The sequence below is a fragment of the Cryptomeria japonica genome, chromosome 3 (genome assembly GCF_030272615.1).
Source record: "Cryptomeria japonica chromosome 3, Sugi_1.0, whole genome shotgun sequence".
In the NCBI taxonomy this organism is placed as follows: domain Eukaryota; kingdom Viridiplantae; phylum Streptophyta; class Pinopsida; order Cupressales; family Cupressaceae; genus Cryptomeria; species Cryptomeria japonica.
Window position 1 is genome coordinate 201,755,862 of NC_081407.1, and position 27,728 is coordinate 201,783,589.

General features: G+C 34.4%; 1 protein-coding gene across 1 annotated transcript in view; it reads right to left on the reverse strand.

Annotated features, from left to right (window-relative positions):
* The window catches only part of LOC131034246 (long chain acyl-CoA synthetase 6, peroxisomal), a 108,653-nt gene extending 102,855 nt beyond the window's left edge, over positions 1-5,798 (reverse strand). The window contains exon 1 of the mRNA XM_057965667.2: positions 5,300-5,798. Within this exon, the coding sequence (XP_057821650.1) occupies positions 5,300-5,447 (148 nt within the window). The 5' untranslated portion in view covers positions 5,448-5,798. The remainder of the gene's footprint in view (positions 1-5,299) is intronic.
* Between the last annotated feature and the right edge of the window lie 21,930 nt (positions 5,799-27,728).

Below are 27,728 nucleotides of genomic sequence, written 5' to 3' on the forward strand. Positions count from 1 at the left end.
AGCTAAAGATCAAGGATTCAATCAAGGAAACTATTGAGGCAAAATTCTCCTTTAAAGAACTTCTTTCCTCTCCTGATTCTCATCTTTCAAGTCTCCTAAAATATTTCCCCTTCACCTACTTCTCAAAATCAATCTCACTCTGGGTTGAAGATTTCCAAGAAGGTAAACAAAATTGGGAAGTGGTCTCCTCACCCTCTTGGTTTCTTCAAAAATTGGGAAGTGGTCTCCTCACCCTCTTGGTTTCTTCAAAATTAATACTGATGGATTTTCACGAGGCAACCTAGGTGCTACTAGGATCAATTGGTTTGGTCGAGAAAGTGATGGTTCAGCTCACTTCTTCACTGTTTTTGATTAAGAATGAAACAAGTTTTGAGGGGACCCGAAACCTTCTAGAATTAGCGGGAATCCAGAACCTTGAAAAAAAACGCTGCAAAAAATAGAACAAAGACATACAACAGCCAACCAATAGCCTAACATTAGCAACAAGGCATCAACGTATAGACTGTAACAACCAAAAAAAACCTACCAAGCTAACTCAAATAATCATGAAATCAAGGTTTTTTCCAGGCTCCCTTAACCTTACAAATGGGTTTTGAAAAGGCTCCATAACCTTCATATCAAGAAGCAAGAAGATATACCATAAAACACTTGCTATAGAGTTGGATTTTATAAAAGCTCCCAAAACCTTCACCTGATACTAAAACACAATCTTGTTAGACACCAAAAACTCGAACTCCATCCATGTCTCCACCTCCATAGGAGAAAGTTGACCAAAGAACAAGAGAAAGATGTTAATAGCATCAACACAACTTCCCACCAAATCTGGGGCAGCGAGAGTCCCCAAAAAACTCCTTCCATCACCACCTACCAAGCAGTTCTCCACCTCAATAGGAAAACCATCCACCTCAATAGGATTAGCAGCGAGGTAGGAAGGAAAGAAAGAGAACTAAACCCTGACCATCCCTACCAACAAAATCTCCACCTCAATAGGAGAAAGAGGGATAAGAACCAGAGTAATAGCAACACAAGCCCATGAAAGAAGACTAAAACCAGCATGGCACAGGGCTCACTTCTTCACTATTACTATGGGTTGTTTTGCTAAAAATCAAATAGAGGCTTGTGCCATTCTTGTGGCACTTGAGAAATATTGCAAGCTAGGTTGGAAGAAGGTAATTTGTGAAAAGATCGTATGATTCTAGGTTCCCTTTTCAATAAAGGAAAGTTCCACGAGTCTTCCTGGTGGTTGGCTGCTCTTGCTAAGAAAATTCCCTATTACACTATGCATTTTGATTCAATTTCCTTTGTCCATAGTCCTAGGGAAAGGAATGTTTTTGTACATTGATTGGATAAATAGGCAACTGAATTTGATCGCAACTAGAATATCACTGATTTGGGATTGGGGGTCTCTGCCTCTAGATAAATCTAGACAACTTCATCATCTTATTTATAGTGATCAATATTAACTCCTCCTTCTTGGAGCCATTATGGATTGTGAGTTTTTTGGGTCACAAACTCTTTTGTTTCTTGGAATTGGTGGAATAGTTGAAAATCTCCTTGGGTTTCCCTCCTTTTGGCTTTAATGATACCTATAGCTATCTTGAAATCCCTTTATTGTAATTTGTTTTAGTTTCTCATTAATAATATGTTGTCCTTTTTGCCCCCCCAAAAATGAGTATTTTTCATAGATTATATACTGTTGGCCTATAAACATGAGCCACAGACAAGTGACCCATCTTTTTTACAAGAGCAATGTCATGTCAATATGCCCAATGTGCAATCCTACAAATTCCATAGAAATAGAACCCAATATAACGACAGGATACACACATTCACTACATTACCATTGAAAGTGTAATGTCCTCTTATGTTATTCCTTTAGGAAATTAGGAACAATTGTCTTGCAAATCAATTGCAAGAGACGTCTTCCTATAAAAGTTCAATTGTAAGAGACTACTTCTTATAAGAAACTCTAAAACCTTATAAGAATGCTGATAATGAATATTAATGGAATGGTCAACAATATATTAATTCAGAAATATATGATCAATATATGAGAGTACAAGTATTATATAATCTGCATTTGATAATTTGAGAGATTTGATGGAATATCACTGCTATCTCTGATATAAACTTGAAATTATGCAAGGTAAGATGTTCCAATCTGCAGATGTGTAGAGATCTTTGCTCTTCCTGATGGATCAATGTAAATTATGAAATGAATCTCCTTCTAATGTGCTGATGGCAAGAATTCTATATTGCTGTGTCTGATTGGTCCTTGGGAATATGCAATTATGGTGGTGCTATTTCTGATTTCTCACTAGAAGTATTCAACCTAATTTAGTGCCAAAGGAAGATGCTCAATTTGAGCAGATCCAATATTGGATACAAATAAGAGATAAAAGACAAATTCCATGATTCCATGAGAGTGTGACCGATTCCCATTATATTGCTTGCAAGATCAATGGGATGCATCTTTTAATTTGTAAAACAGTCATACTTCTCAACCGTGTCTCTTCATAAGTGATGATTTATTTCTAATGGCACCCTTACGATCATTTGCAATTGAAGTTGTTTTGATTAAACTAATAATTAGTTTGAATGACTAACCAATGAAATGGTTAGTGGCTGATCGAACTGGATGATTAATCGGCCAATGGATTAATTGGTGCGTTTGGATTTGTTAATGAAGACTCTTTTCATCAACCAGCTAATCATTCCTTCCTCGTGAGGTCAATATGCCTTATCAATTACCTTCAGATATGATTGTCTCCTTCCACCAATAATAACTGATGGCCATATATGATGGTCTTCTGTTTAGGTTACATAGTGATCATACTTTTCCATTAGCTTATTATAGTGATAATAGAGAATGGATGTTGGATAGGAAATGGTCTTCAAACATGATCGGTATGGATTTTATATATGATTGATTTGGCATTGATATTTGAGTGTTGTTACGGGCTGCTTTTCATTGATGATAGTGGTGGAATATGTTAGTCATTGTCTCAATTGTTATGCCAGTAGGGATTTGCCTACGAGACCTTCATGAGTACCTGTGTGACATTAGTATAATGATCACTGATTCAGTATACAGTATGTTCTTAAGTCTTCATTCCTTGATTATGGGAATGGGTACATATCAACTCCTTGTCTTCACCACTTCATCTTATTCTCTATGTTCTGCTCGGAGGTTTGATAGGAAAAACGTGAAGTCTTATGGAATAAGACGATTTTCCCATAATGTCTCATGTTATATATATACAACTACCTACTTGAAATATGTACAATTTTTTATTTCCTAACTACTAGTTAATTGAAAGTGTTTTCAAGGCTGCCACCCTTGATCACATAATCGTTATTGCTTCTTAATATTAGGTCAAAGATGGGGACATCACAGAAGGGAATTCCATGTTAATTTAATTTTTATAGCATTCATCTTTGGATAGAACAATCACACCTTTGTATTTGATCCACCATTACATGTCATTTTTCCTGTTATGCCTGACAGAAACTTCATCCTACACCTTTCAACAGAATTCATTCCCTACATACCTAATAGGGAGCTTAATCTTGCATCTTCAAGAGAGTCTATTCCTGGTATATCTAACAGGGACCCTAATCCTGCACCTTTCAAGAGAGTATATTCCCAGCGTACCTAACAGGTACCTCAATCCTACACCTTTCAACAGAGTTTATAGTTCTCACATGCATGTGTCTTGTCTAGAATTTCAAGACAAGTGTTTGTACTTTCTTGAAAGTTTCTAATTATAGTACTAACATTATACTGAAAAATAATCACAACTGATTAAATAGAAGAAAAACATTTTATTATATTTGTTCAAAGCTGAGCGAACAAGACTGAAATAATTCTGTATATTTTTATGCACGACGAAATGGTTGCAGCAAACTATATTTAAAGACAACTGATCTGCTTTACACGATCAAATAAGGATAAGAAAAAAACAAAAAACAAAGAGATAATTATCCATGCAGCTTGCAAACTGCTGTTGAAAAAAACAAAAAACTTGAAAACTGAAACAAAGCTTAATTGTGCATATATTTATTTATCATGCATTAATTGGATTACAAAAACTAAAGAAAACAACTGCGCACAGTGCATGCATTGATCATGCATATCTTCATTTCCAAGTATTTTTTTTCATGGTTTGTTATTTCTGAAATCAAACTATATTTATCAAGCAATTTGGAGCTCTCAGCTAGCCAGGCTTTGAACCTAGGTCTTTCAACTCGTGATAATCTGCCTTTACCGGTCAAACCAGCCATCAGACAAAATCATATATTGTTTGGAGAATTTCTCTCAGGATTCAGCCCTATATCTATCGAAGATGTCATTCCTCTCTGACATATACACTGGACTCCTATTATTTTTCGTACTTAAAAGATTCATCCTCTAAAACTCTTCCAGAATGTATCAAAATTTTGAAACCTATTTCAAATTGATTTGACCGGCATTGTTCAGTCACAATTTCTATAATTTTGTATAAATTGCCATATAAAACCATCCTAGACAAACGTTTTCCTTAAAGTAATGAATAAGCTGAAACTCTGCCCCGTTTATTGGATATGACTTCCAAAAGCTCTGAGAGCCACAAAAACACTTATAAACCACAACGAAAACGCTGAGAAACAATTAAAATAATGTTCCAAAACGCTGAGAAAATTTATAAAAACGCTTAAAAATTGCAAGAAACAAGCACTTGTAAAAAGGGGCTTAAATAGGTGAAAAATAAGGCAGGTTTACAATAGGAGATGTTCACCGCCTCTGCATGTGACATTTTAATTACTGAAACTGGAATCCAAGGACGCATTCATAATTTTTCTTTTATACTGGAATCCCTCTGGACCTTTCGCACTGTAAGTTTTTCTAGAGAATAATATACATTCTGAGCGAAAGTGGATATTAAAGATTTTGAATTCTCACGATCAGACATTATGTATCTGGATATATTACCGTAAAATGTTTTTAATTAGGATATTTTGATCTACTTATTTTGATATATTACCGTAAAATGTTTTTAAATAGGATACTCTTCTGTCAATAATACAGTTCCTGATTGCTTATATTAAAGTTATTATTGGTTTGTTTGTTTTTTGACAGAGTGATTCTATATTTTTTATTTCTCTTGAAAGGATAAAGATCTGAATATTTTTTGCAGGCCGCAGAGCAGGAATCATCCACCATCTTTCACTTAGTTACAACAAGATCGAATTCTATATTTTGAAAACCAACTTAACTAATTTTATACCAGCCTGAAAAATATAACAGAAATTAACACACCAATGAAAAAATCTCCCGCTGATGTCGACTGCCTCTCCAAATTGCACTCCATGGAAGAAGAATAAGACGAAGACGCACGTAAATGTTCCCTGATTTTCTCCATCCGCCATTGAGCAAGCTCGACTCCATTCTTCCTCTCATTTTCCATTTCAAAAATAATTTTAATGGAACTATCTCTGATAAAATCAAATCTTCTTCTTTTCCTTCAAAGCTCGCTCAAGACGAATCTCAGAAGAACCCTTCCAGCAATAAAATATGAGAATGACTTCAGATTACAGGCGACTCAGATAAGCATATTCTACTTCACTTTCTAAATTTAGCCCCTGATTTGGGCAGAAGCCACTATAAATGGAGCCCACCGCTAATCATAGAGCTCTAAACCCTTACATACAAAGAAAAAATGAAAACCAGTTTGCTAGATTCATGCAACTGCGCTCATATTGCGATTTAAGCGCGCTTAATATACGATATACCATGCGCTTAATATATGATATACCATCTTAATTTTTTTAGCTGCTCTCACGTCGTTTTATAGCTTATGTAGTTCCACGTGGAAAAGCCTGTGAGTTTTGTTTCTCTCGAGGTATTTTCTTAGTATGTCCAAAATAATTATTTATTCAAGTGTACGGTGGGATTTCGATAACGATATACGAAATACTACCTGTCTTACCAACAAAGCAAAACGACATTATCCAGCCAACTATTATCATCGAAGTTTGGAGCCTGTTAATTAATTTCTATTGTCTTTTAAACAATCAAATCAGACAGGGTCAATATCAATAGCAGGAACATTGAAGAGACTTTAAACATAAATTAAAGATGTTTTTGTCCTCTCATAGACTGTTTAGTCTCTTATTAAAATCTTTTTTTCATTTATTTAATCATATTTTTATATAAAAAATTATAATTTTATGTGAAATATATATTTAACTTTAAAAAAAAAAATTATATTTATATTTTATATTTTAAATAAAAATTCTTGCTAAATTATTATAAATTATATTTTTGCTACAAATAATATCTCCATTTATATGTTAAATTATAATAGAATAGTATTTGTACAATGAAATAATGAGGAAATATATTTATCGCTTTTCTTATGTACATTGTTTTCAATCATTGGTTTTCGATGGATGACTTTCACGTGCGTGGATAAACAGTTTAATGTAGTTTAGAGCAATGTCTTATTGGATTTTTATTATTTCTATTGCTTAATCGATAATGGCTCGCTCTTATTTAGTCCTCTTAACCCTAAAGAAATATAAACAATGCTATGACTTTTTTTTTTTTTAAAATGAAGATTAATTTATAATCTTAAAAGGAATATAAATAATTTTATAACTCTTTAAATAAAATTTGGGTTGATTCACTAAAGATGTGTAATGAAATTTTAAAATATTTGTCAATGGGTCTTTGTTGTACTGGTGAATAGGTCTAGACCTCTATAAAAAATAATTAAAAATTAGAATATTTTATGCATTGGGATTGGAATTATATATTTGATTAGATTTGAAAATAGAATATAATTAGTACTACCTATTTTTAGAGAAATATATGTAATTACACCAAATATATCTTTTATTGGAATCTACCTTTTATTTAAGTGAAATTGTTATTAAATAAACATTACTTTGATGATTAATGTTTTAGGTTAGAGTTGATGGTGTATGATTTAAGGTAGAAACTAAAAATTATTTATATTTTATATGTAAATATAGTTTGAATTAATATCAAATTAAAAATATATTTATAAATTGATATAAAGAATTTTAAAAGTAAGGATCATTTAAACATTTCCTTAAATACATGAGGTCTGAAATCGGATTATGTGGCATTTCAAGCATCTAAATTTACATATGATAATGTTTAATTTTAAAAGATTTATTAAATTTATTTATAGAAAAATCGTTTTATGCTTTCTTCCCTTAAAATGTTGGCTAAATTGAATAATCAAGAAAATTGATTTTTTGAAAAGAATACTAAAATAATGAGTTTTAATTGTTTGGAAAATATTATTGATTTTTTTCCACTTATTTTTAATATTTAAATATTTAATTTTTTTAATATTTCATAGTAAATTATTTTTTAATGGATTTTTAGATATCGTTTTTTATTAGGTAAAATAGGTTTTTAAAGATATCATTAATATTGTGAACAATTTAATTTTTAAACTATTGTCTAGGAAATTATTTTAGGGATTATTTTATGTGTAGAAAATAATTTATATATATATATAGACACACACATATATGTATGTATTATACATCATACCTATTAATTTTTATTTATTATTAATTAATGTGACCGAGATAGAGACAAAAAGGTTTTGGTATAGATGTATTTTAAAATAGTTTAAGTTACATATCTTAATATATTTTAAATGTTAAATGTAAATATCATCTAGGTCAAACAATAGTGAATGGTCAAATTTGATGGAAGAATATTATAAAGAAATTGAAACTGATATGCAAGTAAACTTGGTGTAAAAGTGTTAAACCTCCAAATTTTTGACAAAAATCAACTCCACTGTCTTCTTTCTTTTCTTTCAGGCCTATCATTGACCTTTATAATCTTATTTTGGATACATGTAGTTTGTTCTACAATAATATTCAACAAAAAAATTCTACCTTTATGTTGGCTCTTGCATTTTAAAAACCAAGGCATGGAGAAGAGCAACACACGCAAACTTTGTGACATTTATGTTGTAAAATTTGCCCACATCTTTACCAATATTTAGCATATTGCTTATACAAATCTCTATAATTATTTGGTATCCCATAATATTATAACAAAATAGTCGCTAACATTTTGTAAGAACTTCGCTATGTTGTAGCCTTGTTATATTATTATATTGTAATCAATATTAAATTACTATTAAGATAGTACTATAAATATTAGATTGAAATAATTACGAAGTTAAGTATTAGTGTGATGGAGATAGAATTAATTAATAGAATTAATTAATAGCTATACTCAGAGTGAGTGGTACTTGAGAGAAGAAAATAAATTAATTATTTTTTTTACTTTTCATGCATTTAAGTGTCACAAACACATCAAATTTAATGATTCTGGTTTTTATTAACATATATTTGTGCATCCATTATGTGAGTGTAATACACCTTTGGCATAATAATAAATATGTATTTTAAAATTATAGATGAATAATAATTTGAAAGATGATCTATATCTGAGATCTAATGTCAAAAATAAGTTAAATAAAACTAGCATGTCTATCTTTAAAGGAATATAGGTAAAGCATGCCAAAAGATATCATATTTGTTAATTATTCCAATTAAAAATTTATTATATTATTATATTGAAATCAATATTAAATTAAATTATTATATTATGATATTGTAATTAATATTAAATTATTGTTATGATTATATTATTCTGTTCTCACATATTATTATTTTTTATATTACCAAATTATTATTATTATAAATAATTGAAAAAAAAATGGACTTTATGTGGGAACAATTTCAATCCCACATAATTCATAATATTAGATTGAGATAATACGAAGTTAATTGATTGCATGGTGGAGATAGACGAATTGATTGGTCAGCTAAACTCAAAGTGAGTGGCAATTGAGAGGTGGAAATGAAGATGTAATTAGCACTAAATAATTGAAAATTAGTTAATTGAGTGCATGGGAGGAGAAAGTAAATTAAATTAAATTAAAAAAATAATAAACTATTTTTTGTTTTCATGCTTTTAAGTGCCACAAACACATCAAATTAAATTCTTCTATTTTTTTTGATTGATGGGCAGATTTGTATTTATATGTGAGTATAATACGCCTTCGGCATAATAACAACATCATTAGATCATGTGCAAACTAGAACCATCTATTAATGGACATGCAAATTTCAAATACCTAAAAAAATTATCTATATATCTAAACCTATAATGAATAACTAGGTGGTAATGGTAGGAAATATTTGAAAGTTTTCTAAGTGAGAATTTCCTCCTTATAACAAGCCTTGCATTCAATTCAATAATTGTTAACAAAATATGGAAGACAACAAACACCAATACAATATGACAAGGATTTGCTTGTAAAAGTGTGTAACTTGGTACTTGAAACTTTGATATATTCATTTCTGAATCCCATGTAAATAGTAATACATTTAAATGTACCATCACATCTTCAAAGACAAAGGAAAGAGAAATTATAAGAGGCATGACACTAGCAACATGTCATTTTGGAGGATACGAAGTGAATTTGTGTGAAGGACTTGTGATAATACATTGTGGAAAATGACATAGGAGTGATCATGTTGATTTATAGTTTAATTAAACCTACTTTTTTTTAAATGCTTACGATTTGGCACATAATGATTGATTTGAAAGGGTTCATTTGGGCCCATGTTGAATTTAAGGGTGATCCTGAGTCACAAGGTCAGCTATTCCCAAACTGAATGAATGATTCAGGACAAGAGGGACAACAAGTTGCCCGCTAGGGGGTCTAGTGGGGCCCCTACTATGACTATGACTATAACTAGAACTATAACTATAGTAGTGGGGCAGGGGCCTCCAGGTCCTCAAGGTGGATGGGAGGAGGAGAGGTAAAAATTTAAAGGGTCAAATATGTAAGTGTAGAATTGAATTGGTTCTATGCACGGGTGCATAATCAAATTGCACCAAATTTGCAAGTGTTTAGAAATGAACTTAAATAGTAATGTAAGTAATTTGAAAGATAACAATTATCCAATGATAGGTTTATTTTTGTTTATAATGGTCAACTAGAAAATAGAATCAATGAGAGTACCAAATCATGTGTTAAGAATAATTACTTACGAAACCATTATAAAGTGGTATATAAAGAATGGTAAAGGTGCAAGGTACATGCCTTTCACTATTACTTTTTTTCCTCACTTTGACATACATTTGTAGTTACATGAGTCAAGCATACAAAAGTAGAAAGAATAGAAAAATAAACACAAACAAAAGTAAATAGCTACATAATTGATCCAAAATCTACATATAAATTGCACATAAACTTTGAGAATAATTAAGGTGTACATACAAATCGAGAGAGAGAAAATTTGGATAAATAATTAACATAATAATATGATTATGTATATAATTATAATAATAAAGTGAGTATATTCATGAGAAAAATGAGCCTAAAGATTTTGAGATAATTAAATGAAGATTAAACATTTATACTTAACTTTGTTTGTACTTTTAGGTCAATTATGAACATGCATATAACCTAAAAACATAAACAAGAACCTTTTCCTAAGTATAAGGTGAAAGTTAAAAGGATAGAGGAACATAAAAATGTATATAAATATTATAATTATATACATTTAGATTAAATGGAATTAAAAGATGTATCACTTGAATTATTGGACATGGTGGGGCTTCTTTATAAGTGCGATGATGTTAAATGAAGTATGATAACTAGCATTTCTTGATATTCTCTTGATGTCAATAGATTAATATCATCTTACAAACACTTATGAGGACTAAAGGTGAAATTCTCTATGAAAACATGTATAAGGCCCCTGAATGAATTTTAAGAAGTATAATCAAAGCATACCAACAAAGAGAGCTTCGTCAATTAAAGTTTCTCTAAATTTTTGTATTGGAAACATTTCATCATTGATATGAGAATAATAGATATTGAAAAACTTATATACATATATATATATATATATATATATATATATATATATATATATATATATATATATATATATATATATATATATATATATATATATATATATATATATATATATATATATATATATATATATATATATATATATATATATATATATATAAACCATTCTTCTAACAAATAAATTGTTTAATTCAAGGATATTTAATAATATATGCACTATAAATAAAAGGATCCAAAACAACATGAGTAAGAGAATAATTCTCAATGTGACTAGCATTGGTATTTGTTACTAGATTAATTATATTGTGTAATAATGAAATTAAAATATCATCATTAAGCACACAAACATTATGGAGATTCAAGTATAAATAGGTAAATCAACAAGAGACAAGGAGACAACATCATCAATAAGTGGAATGATATCATCAAATGAACTACAAATATTGGTTACATCTATATAAGTTAGAGCTAAATCATCAAATTTAAATGACATGTAATTAAAAGAAAGATTTGTTAATACATATAGGTTAATAACTTTGGTTAGGAGAAATACACGTGGCTTAAAAGTAATATTATGTGTTGATATTAAATACAAGTAAATCTTGGGATCCAAGAACACTGAGAGGGGGGGTGAATCAGTGTTCTATCGGAATGGAGAAATTTAACCTTATTAATACAACAACTTAGCAACCGGTAAACATAAAAGCATAAACAATAAGCAACAATGCAACCACAAAGATGAACACCATAACACCACAGATTTATATGTGGAAAACCTCAAAGAGGAAAAACCATGATGGGATTGGAGACCCACAATATATATCCACTGATCAGATGAATAAATATTACAATAAGGGGTTTGCACATGCAGGAAGGCCAACAGCCTAGAGCACACTTCTCATCACAAAAGGAGTCTCACTGACTACAGAAAACATCGGATAACAATCCAGAATGAAGATTGAATTGCAAGTATAGCATCTCCCATGCCTAGGTACAGTTTTGGTTAAGCTCAATACTAGAGGCCTTAAACCTCTTCCACAAACCCATTTCAATCACTTATGATCGACCAAAACCTCTGCATATTATTACAAAATTGATCACATACAGATAATCCCATAACCCATACCATACATGATCTCAACGATCTAAAAAGAGTTCTTACATTATATCTATACCAACCCCGAACCTAAACAATTAGGTCAGCCACCTAAAAGATAATACAATAAATTCATAACTTAAACCTACAATCTAATGATCAACCAAGTCGGCCTAAGACCGAAACAACGTAATCCAATCAATGAGTCCAACCAATAACACATCGAGAGCATCAACCCACGCGTTACATAAATCAATCCATAACCCAGCAGAATAACCACCAAACCTATAATAGGTCTCCATAAGCCAAATGAAACACCACGAACAACTGGAAGATGAATATGATAACCATCATCATTCAAATAACCTTCTAGAAGCTGCACCAACACCACTTATGCATAATATCAAAAGATCTTCAACAAAGCTCTACCGGTGAAACCCTCACCGGATCAATAAACCAGGCTTACCAGCATATAAGGTAGCATCCGATCACCAAATCAATGCAACACATAATGGGTAAGTGCACCAAGTTGTGGTACCAAAAAGGTGCCACTTTTTATCTTTTCATAAAAATACGTCATTGGCATGAAAAGGTCGTCCAAACCTACGGGTTGGATGCCCAAGGCAAATCCAACCCAAAGGGTTGGTATTCTCCCAAGCGAGCCATTTGGCCAGCACCAAATATGGCGCATTTTGAATTTTCACATTTGGTGCTCGTCAAATGCAAAATTTTGAATTTTCACATTTGGCGATCGCTAAATGTGAAAAGTCAATTTTTTGCATTTGGCAAGCGCCAAATGTTCTGCATTGTCGAATGAGACGGTTTAGTGAGTGTGAAGATTTTCCAATTTGGGCACAATTTATATCCACCCTTGAAGGAGAATATATACATGAATAATAACATTTAAGTATAGCTCTATAGGACTTATAATGTAGAATCTAGTTTTTAGAGGATCATATAAAATTTTAGACAGTCAAATTTCAGTAATCAGCATGTCAAATTTCAGTAATTAGCATGCTCCTATTAGCACTCTTTATCTATGTATCTCACTCTCTTTATCTTCCCCAAACTCTAGACCTATCTCTCTCCCTCTCTTGTCTCTCTCACTTCTCTATCCTTGACTCTCTCCCTCTCTCTTCTCTCTCACTCTCTTATTGTTTCTCCCCCCTCCCACTCCTTTCTCTTGGTCACTACCTATCCCTTTTATCCTCTCTCTCCCCATATCTAGGGTTGTCCCTCCCTCCCTATTCACCTCACTACCTCCCCCTCCCTATATTATTACCCATCTTTCTCTCCCCCTCTAGGTTTCTCACTTATCTAATTGTACACCCTCTAGTTCTCTCCCTCCCTCTCCACCTTTCTCTCCCTTCTCCTTACCTCTATCTATTTATGAACTCTCTCCCTCTCTTCTCTCTCTCTCTCTCCAAACCTATATATCTCCTCATTCTCTATGTCTCTCAATCCCTCCATGTCTACCTCTCTATCCATCTCCTCTTACTCATCTCTTTGTTCTTCTATCTCTTCTATTCTCCCTCCCTACCCTCTACAGCTCTCTACCTTCATTTCTTCCTCTCTCCCTCTCTATCTCCCTCTCCCACTCTCTCGTCTTCTCTCTTCCTCTCTTACTCTCTATCTTCATTGTATAGGTCATTACCTCTCCATCCCATCCTCTCTCCCCCCTTTCTCCCTCCCTTCCTCTCCACCTATCTACCTCTACATATAGGTATCATTACCCACCTCTCTTTATCCCCCTCTATCTATCTCACTCCTCTCTGGCCATCTAGGTCTCTCACCTATCTATATGCCCCATCTCTAGTTCTCTCTATCCCTTTCTACCTCTCTCTCCCTCCTCCTTAACCTTATCCCTTTATGAACTCCCTCTTTTTCTCTTCCTCCCCTAACCTCTTTATCTCCTCCTTCCATAGGTCTCTCACTCCCTCCATGTCTACCTCTCCATCCATCCCCTCTTACTCCTCTATTTTTTTTTCTATCTCTTCTCTTCTTCGTCCCTCCCCTCTCTAGGTCTCTCCCTTCATTTATTCCCCTCTCCCTCTCTACCTCATCATCCATACATACCCCCATATATATCTCACTCCCCCACTTTTTTATTCTCTTCCTCTTTTATTCTCTCTCTCTACATTCTAGGTCATCAACTCTGTCTCACCTCTCTAGGTTTATCACTTTCTTCTTCTCCACCTATATACTTATGCATCATGTCTCATTACTCACCTCTCTCTCCCCCCCTCTATCTATCTCATTCCTCTCTCTTGCCATCTAGGTCTCTCATCTCTCTTTCCCAATATAGTTCTCTCACCTATCTATACATCCCCTCTCTCTTCCCCTCTATCTCCCTCCCCCTTTACCCCTATTTATTTTTGAAATCGCTCCTCCTCTTCTCTCTTTCCCCCCACCTCTCTATCTTCTCCTTCCCTAGGTCTTGTAGTCCCTCCATGTCTACCTCTCCCTCAATCCCCTCATACTCTTCTCTCTCTTTATTCTTTCATCTCTCCTCTTATCCCTCCCTCCCATTTATATGCATCTTCATTCTTTTTTTCCACTCTCCCTCTCTATCTCCCTATCCCTCCTTATCCCCATCTCTCTCTCCCTTCCCTACTCATTTTTACTCTCTCTTTACCGTCTACATCATCAGCTTTCCATCATACCCTCTCTACCCCTCTCTAGGTTTCTCCCTCATTCTCTCTCCACCTCTCTACATCTCCTTCCATATCTCATTACCAACATCTCTCTATCCCCCTCCATCTATCTCAACCCTCTCTCTCTCTCTCACCCTATCTAGGTCTTGCACGATTCTCTCCCCCTCTAGGTATCTTATATCTCTATATAACCCATCTGTGTATGTGTAGGAGCATGGTGGGCCATATGACCCCTTAGAAAACCATTACTATCTATCTTAGGGTACCTTATCACCTCTTAGGATAAAATATGGTGTCTTTACAAGTCATATGGTGACCTAAGGGGTCATATGGTGTTGTTACGGGTCATATGGTGTCCTAAGGGGTCATATGGTCTCCTAATGGGTCATATGGTGCTCTATGACCCCTTAGGATACCATATGATCTCTTAGTTACACCATATGAGCCCTAACAACACCATATGGTGTCCTAAGGGGTCATTTGGTGTTTTATGACCCCTAAGGACATCATATGACCCCTTAGGACACCATATGACACCTAATGACACCATATGACCCCTAATGACACCATATAGTGTCCTAGGGGGTCATAAGGTGTTCTATGACCCCTTATGACACCATATGACCCTTAACAACACCATATGGTGTCATTAGGAGTCATATGGTCTCCTAAGGGGTGATATGGTGTCGTTGGGGGTAATATGGTGTCCTAAGGAATCATATGGTGCCCTAATGGATCATAGAATACCATATGACCCCTTAGGACACCATATGATCCCTAACGACACCATATGACCCCTTAGGACATCATATGACCCCTAAAAACAACATATTATATCTTGAGGGATCATATGGTGTCACAAGTGGTCATGTCATGTATTAGGATGTTAAAAGGGGTCATATGGTGTCCTAGGGTGACATAGAACACCATATCACCCCTAAGAACACCATATCACCCCTTAGGACACCATATGTTGTCGATAGGGGTCATATGGTATTCTCTGACCAATTAGGATGCCATATGACCCCTTAGGATGCCATATGACCCATAACAACACCATATGGTGTCATTAGGGGTCATATGGTGTCATAAGGGGTCATATGGTGTTTATGACCCCTTAGGACACCATATGACCCCTAAAACCACCATATGGTGTCTTGGGGGGTCATATGGTGTCGTTAGGGGTCATATTGTGTCCTAAGGGGTCATATGGTGTTCTATGGCCCCTTTGGACACCATATGACCCCTAACGACACCATATGGTGTCCTAAGAGGTCATATGGTGTCCATAGGGGTCATATGGTGTCCTTAGGGGTCATATGGTGTTCTATGACCCCTTGAGACACCATATGACCCCTTAGGACATGTCATATGGTGTCCTAAGGGGTCATATGATATTTTATGACCCCTTAGGACACCATATGACCCCTAACATCACCATATGGTGTCCTAAGGGGTCATATGATTTCCTAAGGGGTCATATGGTGTCCTAAGGGGTCATATTGTGTTCTATGACCCCTTAGGACACCATATGACCCCATACAACACCATATAATCCCTAACGACACCATATGGTATCTTAAGGGGTCATATGGTGTTTTATGACCCCTTAGGACACCATATGACCCCTAATGACAACATATGGTGTTCTAAGGGGTCATATGGTGTTCTATGACCCCTTGGGACACCATATGAGCCTTGACGACACCATATGACCCCATATGACACCATATGATCCCTCACAATACCATATGGTCTCCTAAGGGGTCATATGGTGTCCTAAGGGGTCATAGAACACCATATGACTCCTTAGGACACCATATGACCCCTAACGATATCAGATGACCCATTAGGACACCATATGGTGTTGTATGGGGTCATATGGTGTCCTAAGGGGTTAAAGAACAACATATGACCCCTTAGAACACCATATGACCCCTAACAACATGATATGATCCCTTGGGACACCATATAGTGTACTTAGGGGTCATATGGTGTCCTAAGGGGTCAGATGGTGTCCTGAGGGGTCATAGAACACCATATAATGCTTTAGGACACTGTATGATCCCTTAGGACACCATATGAACCCTAACTACACCATATGGTGGCGTTAGGGGTCATATGGTATCCTAATGGGTCATAGAATACCATATGACCCCTTAGGACACCATATGACCCCTAACGACACCAGATGACCCCTAAGGACACCATATGATCCATTAGGACACCATATTGTGTCCGTAGGGGTCATATGGTGTCCTAAGGGGTCATAGAACACCATATGACCCCTTAGGACACAATATGACCCCTAATGACACCATGTGACCCCTAACAACACCATATGACCCCTCAGGACACTATATGGTGGTCTTAGGGGTCATATGGTATCCTAAGGGGTCATAGAACACCATATAACCCCTTAGGACACCATATGACCCCTAGCAACACCATATGGTGTCGTTAGGGGTCATATGGCATCCTAATGGGTCATAGAATACCATATGACCCCTTAGGACACCATATGACCCTTAACAACACCATATGACCCCTTAGGATACCATATAACCCCTAACGACACCATATGGTGTCCTAATGGGTCATATGGTGTCATGAGAGGTCATATGGTGTTCTATGACCCCCTAGGACACCATATGACCCCTTTTAATATCCTAGTACATGACATGACCACTTGTGACACTGTATGATCCCTCAAGACACAATATAGTATTGTTAGGGGTTATATGGTGTTGTTAGGGATCATATGGTGTCCTTAGGGGTCATATGGTATTCAATTCCTCATCCTTGTGCCAATAATCTCCCCTTAGACTGATATCTCTATTAAGCTTTGTTTTTCACATAAATATCTCTCCCCCTAATGTATATAACTCCTTAAGTTTTTCACATGAATATCTCTCCCCCTTTGACATCAATGCCAAAAATCTGACATAAACATCACAAAAAAATCATAAATCCTTTGAACCATATGACAGACTACTCCCTCTGAGTAGTAGCACCAACACATCAATCTAGAATGAATGGTAGCTATGATAATGCATACCAGACTGATGTCAATCAACATCACTCAGGTCTCTATCGGAGGGGCAGAAAACCTCAACTTGTCTCTCAAATGCTCAAATGATTCCTCAAACCAATTTGACTCTATTTGCTTCCACCTACTCTTTCAGAAAATTATACTTGATAGAAATACCAGATTCTTTGATATTTCAATAGCAATAGAATTATTACAATGAATAACTACCGGCACATTACAATACAGCTTTATATCCTTCAACATTTTCTTCATCCATAGAACTTGTGTACAGTTAGTAGCAGCAACAACATACTCAACTTCAACAATAGATAAAGAAGTACATGAGTGCTTCTTGTTGATCCATGAAATAATTTTCTTTCCAAGAAAGAAAGCTTCACTGGATGAGCCTATCCAGTTTCCTATATCTCTAGCCCAATCCTCATCTGAACATGCTCAAGGTGTAAAGTCGTCATAAAACAAAAACCATACCAAAAAATCCTTGAAAATATCTGAAAATCCTAGCTACTGGAGCAAGGATTCAACATAATCAATTCCTTCCTTCTGAGAATATCCATTGCAAACCAATCAAGCCTAGTTCCAATAACATCCAAGTCCATGTGTTGTCATTTTCTAACTAATCCAATTCCTCTTCCATAGCTTTCATCCAACATTCATCCTTACAAGCTTCAATAACTAATGCTGGTACAATTAAAGAAATTAAGCATGCCTCATCAGCTACCAACCTTCTTCTTGTCCAATTATCTGATCTTCTGAATGATTCAACCTTGTATACCTAGGAATCTTCTGACTTTCTGTTCCTCTTCCCTGATCTTCAGTTACTATTGATTTTTCTGATACTACTGGGGTAACTGGTTTAGCATTTTTTTTCGATAAAGGTGTTACCAGTTCAGTTATGACCATCTCCACTGTCAGTTCTCGCTCTGATTTTACCTCTATACCGCTCATCCACCTTGACATTTGAGCTCTCCACAATTCTCTGTAATCTTTTTTTTAAACATCTATATGCTTTGCTTTCATTAGAATAACCAAGAAATATCCCTTCATCACATCTAGGATCAAACTTCCAATTCACTACTAGAGATTCTGAAATACTTAACTATAGATGTATGACCAAACCATAACTCATAAAGTAAATTACCGATAAACCAAACTAGATCCAAGATCCAATAAATATTTGTTTGTTAACCTTCAAACTATCTTCTCCAAATATTTGAAACAAGCTTTCAGACCACTACCGGGGGAAATGCAAGATTTTTCATCAATTTGCCTCCCCCTAAGGTGAATGCCTTAGTTACCAGATGAGTTTCCTGCCGATGCAGGAACATTTTTCTCTGTCGGTTGAGTAACCCGGGTATATCCTTCAGCCAAATGAACATCTAGGGTAATTGATTCAGTCGTTTGAGCCTCAGACTTCATAACCCACTTCTTCTCATGCTCTTTTTGAATGGCATCAACCTTATGCTTTCCCTTCTCATTAGATTATCACAACCTGCCGGTAGGTTCTTGCTTCTGCAAAATTTAGCAAGATGTCCTACTTTGTTGCATGCATAACAAGTGACATTATTCTTCTGAATTGCCTTACTGTAACCTTGACCATTCCTTGACCTATATTGATTAGCCATATGTCCAAACTTTCCACATGCATGACATTTCACATTCATTCTACAATTTTTTGTCCTATGACCATACATCTTACAATTTGAACACTGACCAAGAACTGCATTATTATTCTAATTTGCTCTATTTCTACAATGTCTTGCCGTATGACCAAATTTATTGCAAATAAAGCATCTACCATTAAATTTATGTGCATTGGGTTGCCTTACGGGTGACCTCTAATTTCGGTTTACCTTCTGAATGGATGTGTTATCCCAATTTGCAGTATCAGAGATTTCTCCATGCTCAAATCCAAGACCTCTAGTGTCTCTGGTGTCCCTTTGATCCTTCAATAATTCATCAAGCTTAGAAAAACTAACCTTGAACTTATCTTTGTATTCATTTGCAGCATCCAGATCTCCTCTTAGGACTGTTACTATTCTTTCCAATTTTTGCTCATTGTTTTGTGATTACACCAATTCAGTTCTCAACACATCATTCGCATGCACCAACTAATGCATTCCTCAGATCTGTATTTTAGAGATGTAACAAGATTTTCTTCATTCTACTTTTGGTCTTCAATCTCCTTGGACATCCTCATAGTTAGGGCTTGCATTTCATTCTTCATGAAAATATTCTCCTAACTCAGCTTCTGACATTGTTCCTTAAGGGCATCCTTCTCTTCATCATCCTAATTTTGTAAAAGTTCCTTTCTTTTAGCTTGTGTAGATGACAACCTATCCTGCAAAGTAAAAATGAATTCCTTCAAAGATCTGAACTCATCTTGCAACTTCATGTTCCTCAATCTTTCAACATCATATTCTTCAAGTGCTACTTGAAGTTCCATCCTTAAACTCATCTCCATAGATTCCGGATATAGGATCTTCCTCAAGCTGTTAGACTTACTCTAAGGCACCAGGCTCTAATACCAATTGTTGGGATCTAAGAACACTGAGAGGGGGGGTGAATCAGTGTTCTACCGAAATGGAGAAATATAACCTTATTAATACAACAACTCAGCAACCGGTAAACATAAAAGCATATAACAATAAGCAACAATGCAACCACAAAGATGAACACCATAACACCATAGATTTATACGTGGAAAACCTCAAAGAGGAAAAACCACGATGGGATTGGAGACCCACAATATCTATCCACCGATCAGATGAATAAATATTACAATAAGGGGCCTACACATGCAGGAAGGCCAACATCCTAGAGTACACCACTCATCACAAAAGGAGTCTAATTGACTATAGAAAATATCAGACAACAATCTGGAATGAAGATTGAACTGCAAGTATAACATCTCCCATGCCTAGGTATAGTTTTGGTTAAGCTCAATACCAAAGGCCTTAAACCTCTTCCACAAGCCCAATTTTATCACCTATGATCAACCAAAACCTTTGCATATGATTACAACATTGTTCGCATATAGATAATCCCATAACCCATACCATACATGGTCTCATCGATCTACAAAGAGATCTTACATCATATTTATACCAACCTGGGACCTAAACAATTTGGTTGGCCACCTAAAAGATAATAAAATAAATTCATAACTTAAACCCGCAATCTAATGATCAACCAAGTCAGCCTAAGATCGAAACAACATAATCCAATCAATGAGTCCAACCGGTAATGCATCGGGAGCATCAACCCACACGTTACATTAACCGGTCCATAAACTAGCTGAATAACCATCGGACCTATAATAGGTCACCATAAGAAAAATGAAACACCACGAACAAGTGGAACATGAACATGATAACCATCATCATCCGGATAACCATTTAGAAGCTGCACCAACACCACTTATGCATAATATCAAAATATCTTCAACAAAGCTCTGTCGGTGAAACCCTCACCGGATTAATAAACTAGGCTTACCAGCATATAAGATGGAATCCGATCACCAAATCAATACCAACTGACTGAACATATATCTGAATAGCATGAATAACATATCTAAGCCAATTCCATAAGCCAAAGCATACCGGAGTATACCAGATCAACATGATCTTACCAACCAGAAACCAATCATCCTACCGGGACCAACTGGATACCGGTAAACAACCAAAGCAGCTAGAGCAGGTGGTGTTGCCATCAATGACAAAACATCAATGCAACACATCATCAATTCCTCCAAATTGCAAACAGTAAAGATTTAAAAAACTAAAAATAGAAATGGAAGGTATCAAGAAGAAGACTAACTCAACATATATCTTGTGGAAACCCCTACAAGTTAAAAATAATAATTTACTTTGAAAAAGTTTTAGAATATAATGAGAAGACCTCACAAATGATGTAGCACTAATTTTAACTCTTCAACAATATTCCAATAGCCAATACTACACTCTAAACATGCAATCCATGTAATACCATTTAATAAAATACCAAACCATTATAACAAGGCTTGTATTTGTAAGATATGAGCTATCTAGCAAAATAACTTAATATATTACACAAAACTATAAACTTCTAAAGGAGACATCCACTTTTCCTAACCCAAGAACCGCCTTTCATGCATATAAGTGTGACTCAAACCATTTGACTAGTCAACTAGTCAAACTAATCATGATTTGTTCGGAAGATGTAACTCATCTTTAAGTTCTTACACATTTACCATAATAAATAGTATTATATATATATATATATATATATATATATATATATATATATATATATATATATATATATATATATATATATATATATATATATATATCATGATCTTCCTATTCCAAACCATAAAACCCCACATTAATTTTATCTTACACCTATCATAATATGTTTACCAAGTGGCCAGTGTGTCTTCCAAGGAATATTTAAATTCCTACAGATAAGTGTGATGTCCCATTCCATGAAGATCCAATTTTGGAACACATTACATTAATTCAATATAACAAGGACTTGCAAGGTGTACATTTAACCTATTTCTAACAATTTGTATGTTAGAAACATGACCTATATTATCACCATTAATATCAATATATATGCATAATGAATCAACATGTCATCAATTGCATCATGACAAGAAAATGCATGATTATATAAAGGAACATCACTAGTATTAGAAGAAATGCAAGCATCATATATCTAAACACTACAATAATCATTATATATAGATAATCCCTAATGAAAAATTTTGAAACTTAGATCCTCAAAGGAAGATCTAGTAAGATAGATACATGGAGGAAAGTCCATAGATCCAAGAGGAGGGCAATCATGAGATGTAGAAAGGATGTACTCACTAGGTACAATATTATCACATGAATTAAAATCCTCAAATATGTATCATAAATCTATGGGGCTAAGACCTCATCATTATATAAACTCAACAAGGTGCATAATAATTATGAATTAAGTGAAAAAATAAATAAACATACTGTAAATTGGTGGAAAAGTTATACAAAGATCTACGAAAGATTAAAAATGAGGTGAACTACAAAGCAACGCATGCATAGAGCATGAAACACCCTCCATGTGGAAAAAATCTATAATATCTTGAAGATACTCAATGGGAAACGTGTATAAAAAATAAAAATATATTAGGATCCTTGATATGTAAATGTACATAGGATAAGGAAAGGGGGTGATTACGACCCATAATACAAAATCTATCAATCGAGAACAATCAAAATGTGGAGAGTATTGATCAATGAGATAAAACCCAATAAAAAAAGAATAATTAATCATAAGCAAGGGTTGTGATGAGTTGTCATCAAGTCTTACAATTTAATCAATTATCATTTTGGCCAAGGTGATGTCCAAGCCTATCTACAAAAGGATTTTAGGTATCTATTTTTATAGAAATAAATTGTCCTAAGAAGGGATATTAATTGAAAAGCATTTGGAATGGTCTATAAGAACATGGGAAGAAGTGTAATCTACATAAGCAAGAAATATAATCTATGAATTTAAGGGTCTTACAAAATATTTGCTAAAATACAATGAAGTTGATGAGTTGAAATAATATTTCTTTTTGTGTCCACGTGTGTTATGTTTTTCATGATTTAAGTTGTGTAATCAGGCAATGTGAAGGTCGTAGGGTATATTGGAGTTTTGATTGTGTGTATATTGAATATTAACTGAACCTGTTGAACCTTGTATTATTTTGGCTCAATAATCTTGTAGCTATGTAAATTACTTTGATAATTTCATGTATGGATGCATAAATGTTATGGTTGACAGGAAAATGGATATGTATGTGTTTGCATGCACTAACCCTTGATGTAGAAATAAATAAGTAGTTGCAGAAGCGGTCAAGCTATGCCAGTTTGGAAGATCGTGCCATGCAAGTTGTTAGAGGTATTTCAAGGTGATTGAGAGCATTAAAGACAATAAGGGAAAAGGTGTTTGAGTGGAGCGGCTGAAGAATAGTTCAATACAATACTAGATTTATTTATGATTGTCTTCAGTAGGCGACAATCTAGTGAAAACCATCATGCTATATTCATGGTCGTGTAATCATGATGAAAGTCCCACGATCTTTATGGTTGACTTCTTCCTTGTTGTAGTAAAATTTTCCACCTATTCTCATGGGCGTGGTCTAGGTAGTTAATATTTTGTTATAATCTTCTTATAAATAAAGCTCTTAATTTCTTCACAGAGGTTAGACAGAGTTTTCAAAGCTAAGTAGTGTTTTTCCTATTTTATGTATTGTAACAACTTTTGGAGATAATGAATAAATTTATGTTATTCTGAGCATATAGAAGCATTTAAAATCTGGGTACGCTCATCCAAGGGGGGCCACTTAGTGAGTAATCCTGTGTAGTTGTTGAATTAAGTTTTATTTTGTTGTAGTAGTTGTTCTAGCAATTGACTATTCCTACAACCATTGGAACCACATCCTATGACCGTTCTTGCAGCCAAAGAAGACAGTGTAGTTCCTACTTGCTAGCTTTGAACGTAGATAACAATTATTCATTTAAATCATCTTTCAGTGTTCAGATTTTCTGTAGCTATTTAGTTGTTGCATCTTTGTATGTTTATTTCAATAACTTCATTTGTTGCAGTAGGATAGAATGGCTTTTACTGGAGCTTAGTGCACAAACAATGTTGGCCCATTTCAGGTAATACTTCCTTGGGTTGACAAGTAAATGAACCTCAGCCGTAGGAATGATAGCTATTCAGAATGGATGTCCAATCCCCAAGTTAAGGCTTCAAGTCTAGTTATTATCCTAATTGGCAAGGCAGACAAAAGTTTCCTAAATTATTGAATTAAATGATAATAAAAAATGAATTGTTCTATCTTTTGCCTACTTTTTTGAAGAAGGATTTTATCATAAAATGAACCATTCCAATAGATTTATATTTTAAAGGAAGAGTTTTCCATAATCGAGAGTCTATTTTAGAGCTACCATAAACACAATCTTTTAAATAAACATAGGTTCATTAACAAATACAGTAACATTGTATATATATATATAATGAAGAGTCGATCCAGAAGGCTCACTTGATTGATTCTACGGTTTAGGGTAGAATGATTTTGAGAATTTTGTATATATCATCGGCGAATTGTTCTATATTCATTTTTTGTATATTTAAATGACGATAACCTGATTCACACATATTTAAATGCCAAATTTTGTATAAAAGCACATGAGATTATTTGTAACACATTTTTTTGTATATTCAAATAGCCAAGAGCTTATTTGTCCATATTTAGAGGTAAATTTTTGAATATATGTGACTATGTTTTGTGATTATTTTTTGAATATATATGAATATATGTGTCTATGTTTTGAATATCTTAAGGGTTTTGAGTTTATGTGATGTGATAAGGTGAATCATAACCATTCTTGATTATATCTTAAGGGTTTTGAGTTTATGTGATGTAAGTAATAATCATGGAGATCTGTGTTGTAAATTGTATAATCATGGAGAATTATTTGGGTCATGAGAGTCATAGATTGAGTCTTGATACAATTTGAGAAAAATTATCATTATTGTCAAAAAAATTGTCAAAAAAGTTGTCAAGCAACTTCCAGATCGCATCGATAGGGTATGGCTCTCGACGTTCTGACGTTTTGGGAGGCACAACAAGAGCATTCCTAGTATAAAATTTCCCACTTAGATGCGCTCGTGATGTCGGTTTGTGCCCACAATGGACGAAATCAATTCTAGCCTATCTTGCAACTTTGCATTGCATGCAACTGACGATTTTTGCAGTAGGCAAAAAAATGCTACCATTTGAAAATGGCTCCAAGTCCTCAGAAACTGAGATATGCCATTGTAGAAGAGCCTCATGTGACCCTACAAGTTTAAATGGATCGATCATATGTGTCTTGGATTGAGAGAAACAATCTGTCAAAGATTGACAATTTTTTGGACTTAGTGCACTTGAGAGATCGCGTCAATAGGGTATGGCTCTCAACATTCTGGCGCTTTGGGAGACACAATTGGAGCATGCCTAAAATAAACCTTCCCACTCAGAGGTGCTTGTTATTTTGGTTTGTGCCCACAATGGACAGAATCAATTCTAGCCTACCTTGCAACTTTGACAACAACTTTGACTTCTTTCAATTTTCTTAGCGTAAATTAAGGTCAGAAGAATAGAGAAGAGACTTACTATTTCTTCAAAAGTGGCTAAGATAAATTTAACATTGGTAATACGTCTGAGGGGAACAAAAGAAACGTCTTTCGCCATTTTCATCTCCATCTTTTTTTAATTTGCAAACAAGAAAGTAACGTTCAGCTTCTCACTTTCACAAATGAACAAATTTTACATTTTTTATCCAAATGACCATTAATGGTCCCAAATCACCTTATTTAGATAAAACAATGGAGAACAATATGAAAACCGAAATTTGACCATTGCGAGCATGAGGGTGCTATCGCACCACTCACATTATTTGTAGACAATAAAGTAACGTTTAGCTTCTCACTTTCAAAAATGAACAACTTTTACATATTTTATCCAAATGACCCCAAACTTTGACAAATGACTTCAAATGACCATTAATGGTCCCAAATCACCTTATTTAGATAAAACAATGGAGAACAATACAAAAACTGAAATCTGACCATTGCGAGCATGAGGGTGCTATTGCACCACTCACATTGACAAATATAAACGAAAGGAATCAAAAGCATCCAGTGATCATTAACATGGATCAAATTTGACCATTACCATTGAATTTCATTTTCTTTGAGACAAGGAGTTTTGTAGGGTTAATTCAATATTTTAGAAAGTTTATCAAATCATATTCCACAATTGCAATGCTTTATATCATAGATTTTTGTTGTTTATATTCATATTGTTGATTACATAGGAAAATATTCATTTAACTTTATAATGTTCATTTATATATATCAAAAAAGGCATGTATGCCAAGTCAATACAAGTTTTACAAAAATGTGGCATATGCCATGTCCAAATTGATAGAAGCTCGTTTACTTATGTTTTCTCATCACAATAAAAATGTAGAATATATCTACATGTATTGGTCATTCAATGACCACAACTAACACTATATTATCCTATACAGTTTGTGGTGGATCATCAAAATTGAGCCTCTTCGATGCAGTATGTGACTTCGTAGATGGTTGCAAAACCACAATTTAAAAGCTAAGTTAGAATGCTTTTCTAAAAAATAGTTCACAATCATCAAAATAACTATGCATTTAACTATAATTTCTTTGCAATAGAAATGTAGATTACCTCATCTTCTGATCTAGGATCTATTGTCTTCTCCTTGTCAGCCTTAGGAGTTCTCTTGAATACCTTCTTCAAAGGCTCCAAGTTATGGTCGAACCGCGAAGGGAGCTATATTGTACTAACATATTATAATGGTGAAAAGGGGGTGAATGATGGAGAGATCAAGAGGAAAGCTTTTCTTCCCTCCGAGGAGAGATGAAAGTTTCACTATGGATTTCTCTTCAAACGCCTTATTCACATTACATTTAAAAGAGGGGGAATTCAGTAGATCCAATCTCTTAGGACAGAGATTGAATACTAAATGAATTGATAATGGGATAGAAATGATAAGCTAATCCCTCTTTTAAAATGGAAAATGATTGAATTATGTTTAAGTGTAAAAGTAGCAAAGAACTTATTATAACTCGAAATAGAAGCGTGAGATGAAGTTGTGCACCTGGATCTGGCTATAATATGTCGAGATAAAGCTACCCTGCAAATTTGAGGAAAAGTTGTTGGGACCGTGCTGAAAGTGTCCACGGTCCTCCAAAAAATCTGCAAAACGAAAAAGGTTTTTTCGCCTCTGCAAATGGAGTCTAAATATGCAAACACGGCTTTGCACCTACAACCTACATACATCAAAGAGAGGAAAAGGGGTTGGGATTGGGGGTTTACCTTCAGGTCAAACCCTAGTTTTGGAATAAAGCAAATGATGAAAGAAAGTACTTGCAAGTAAATGTAAATG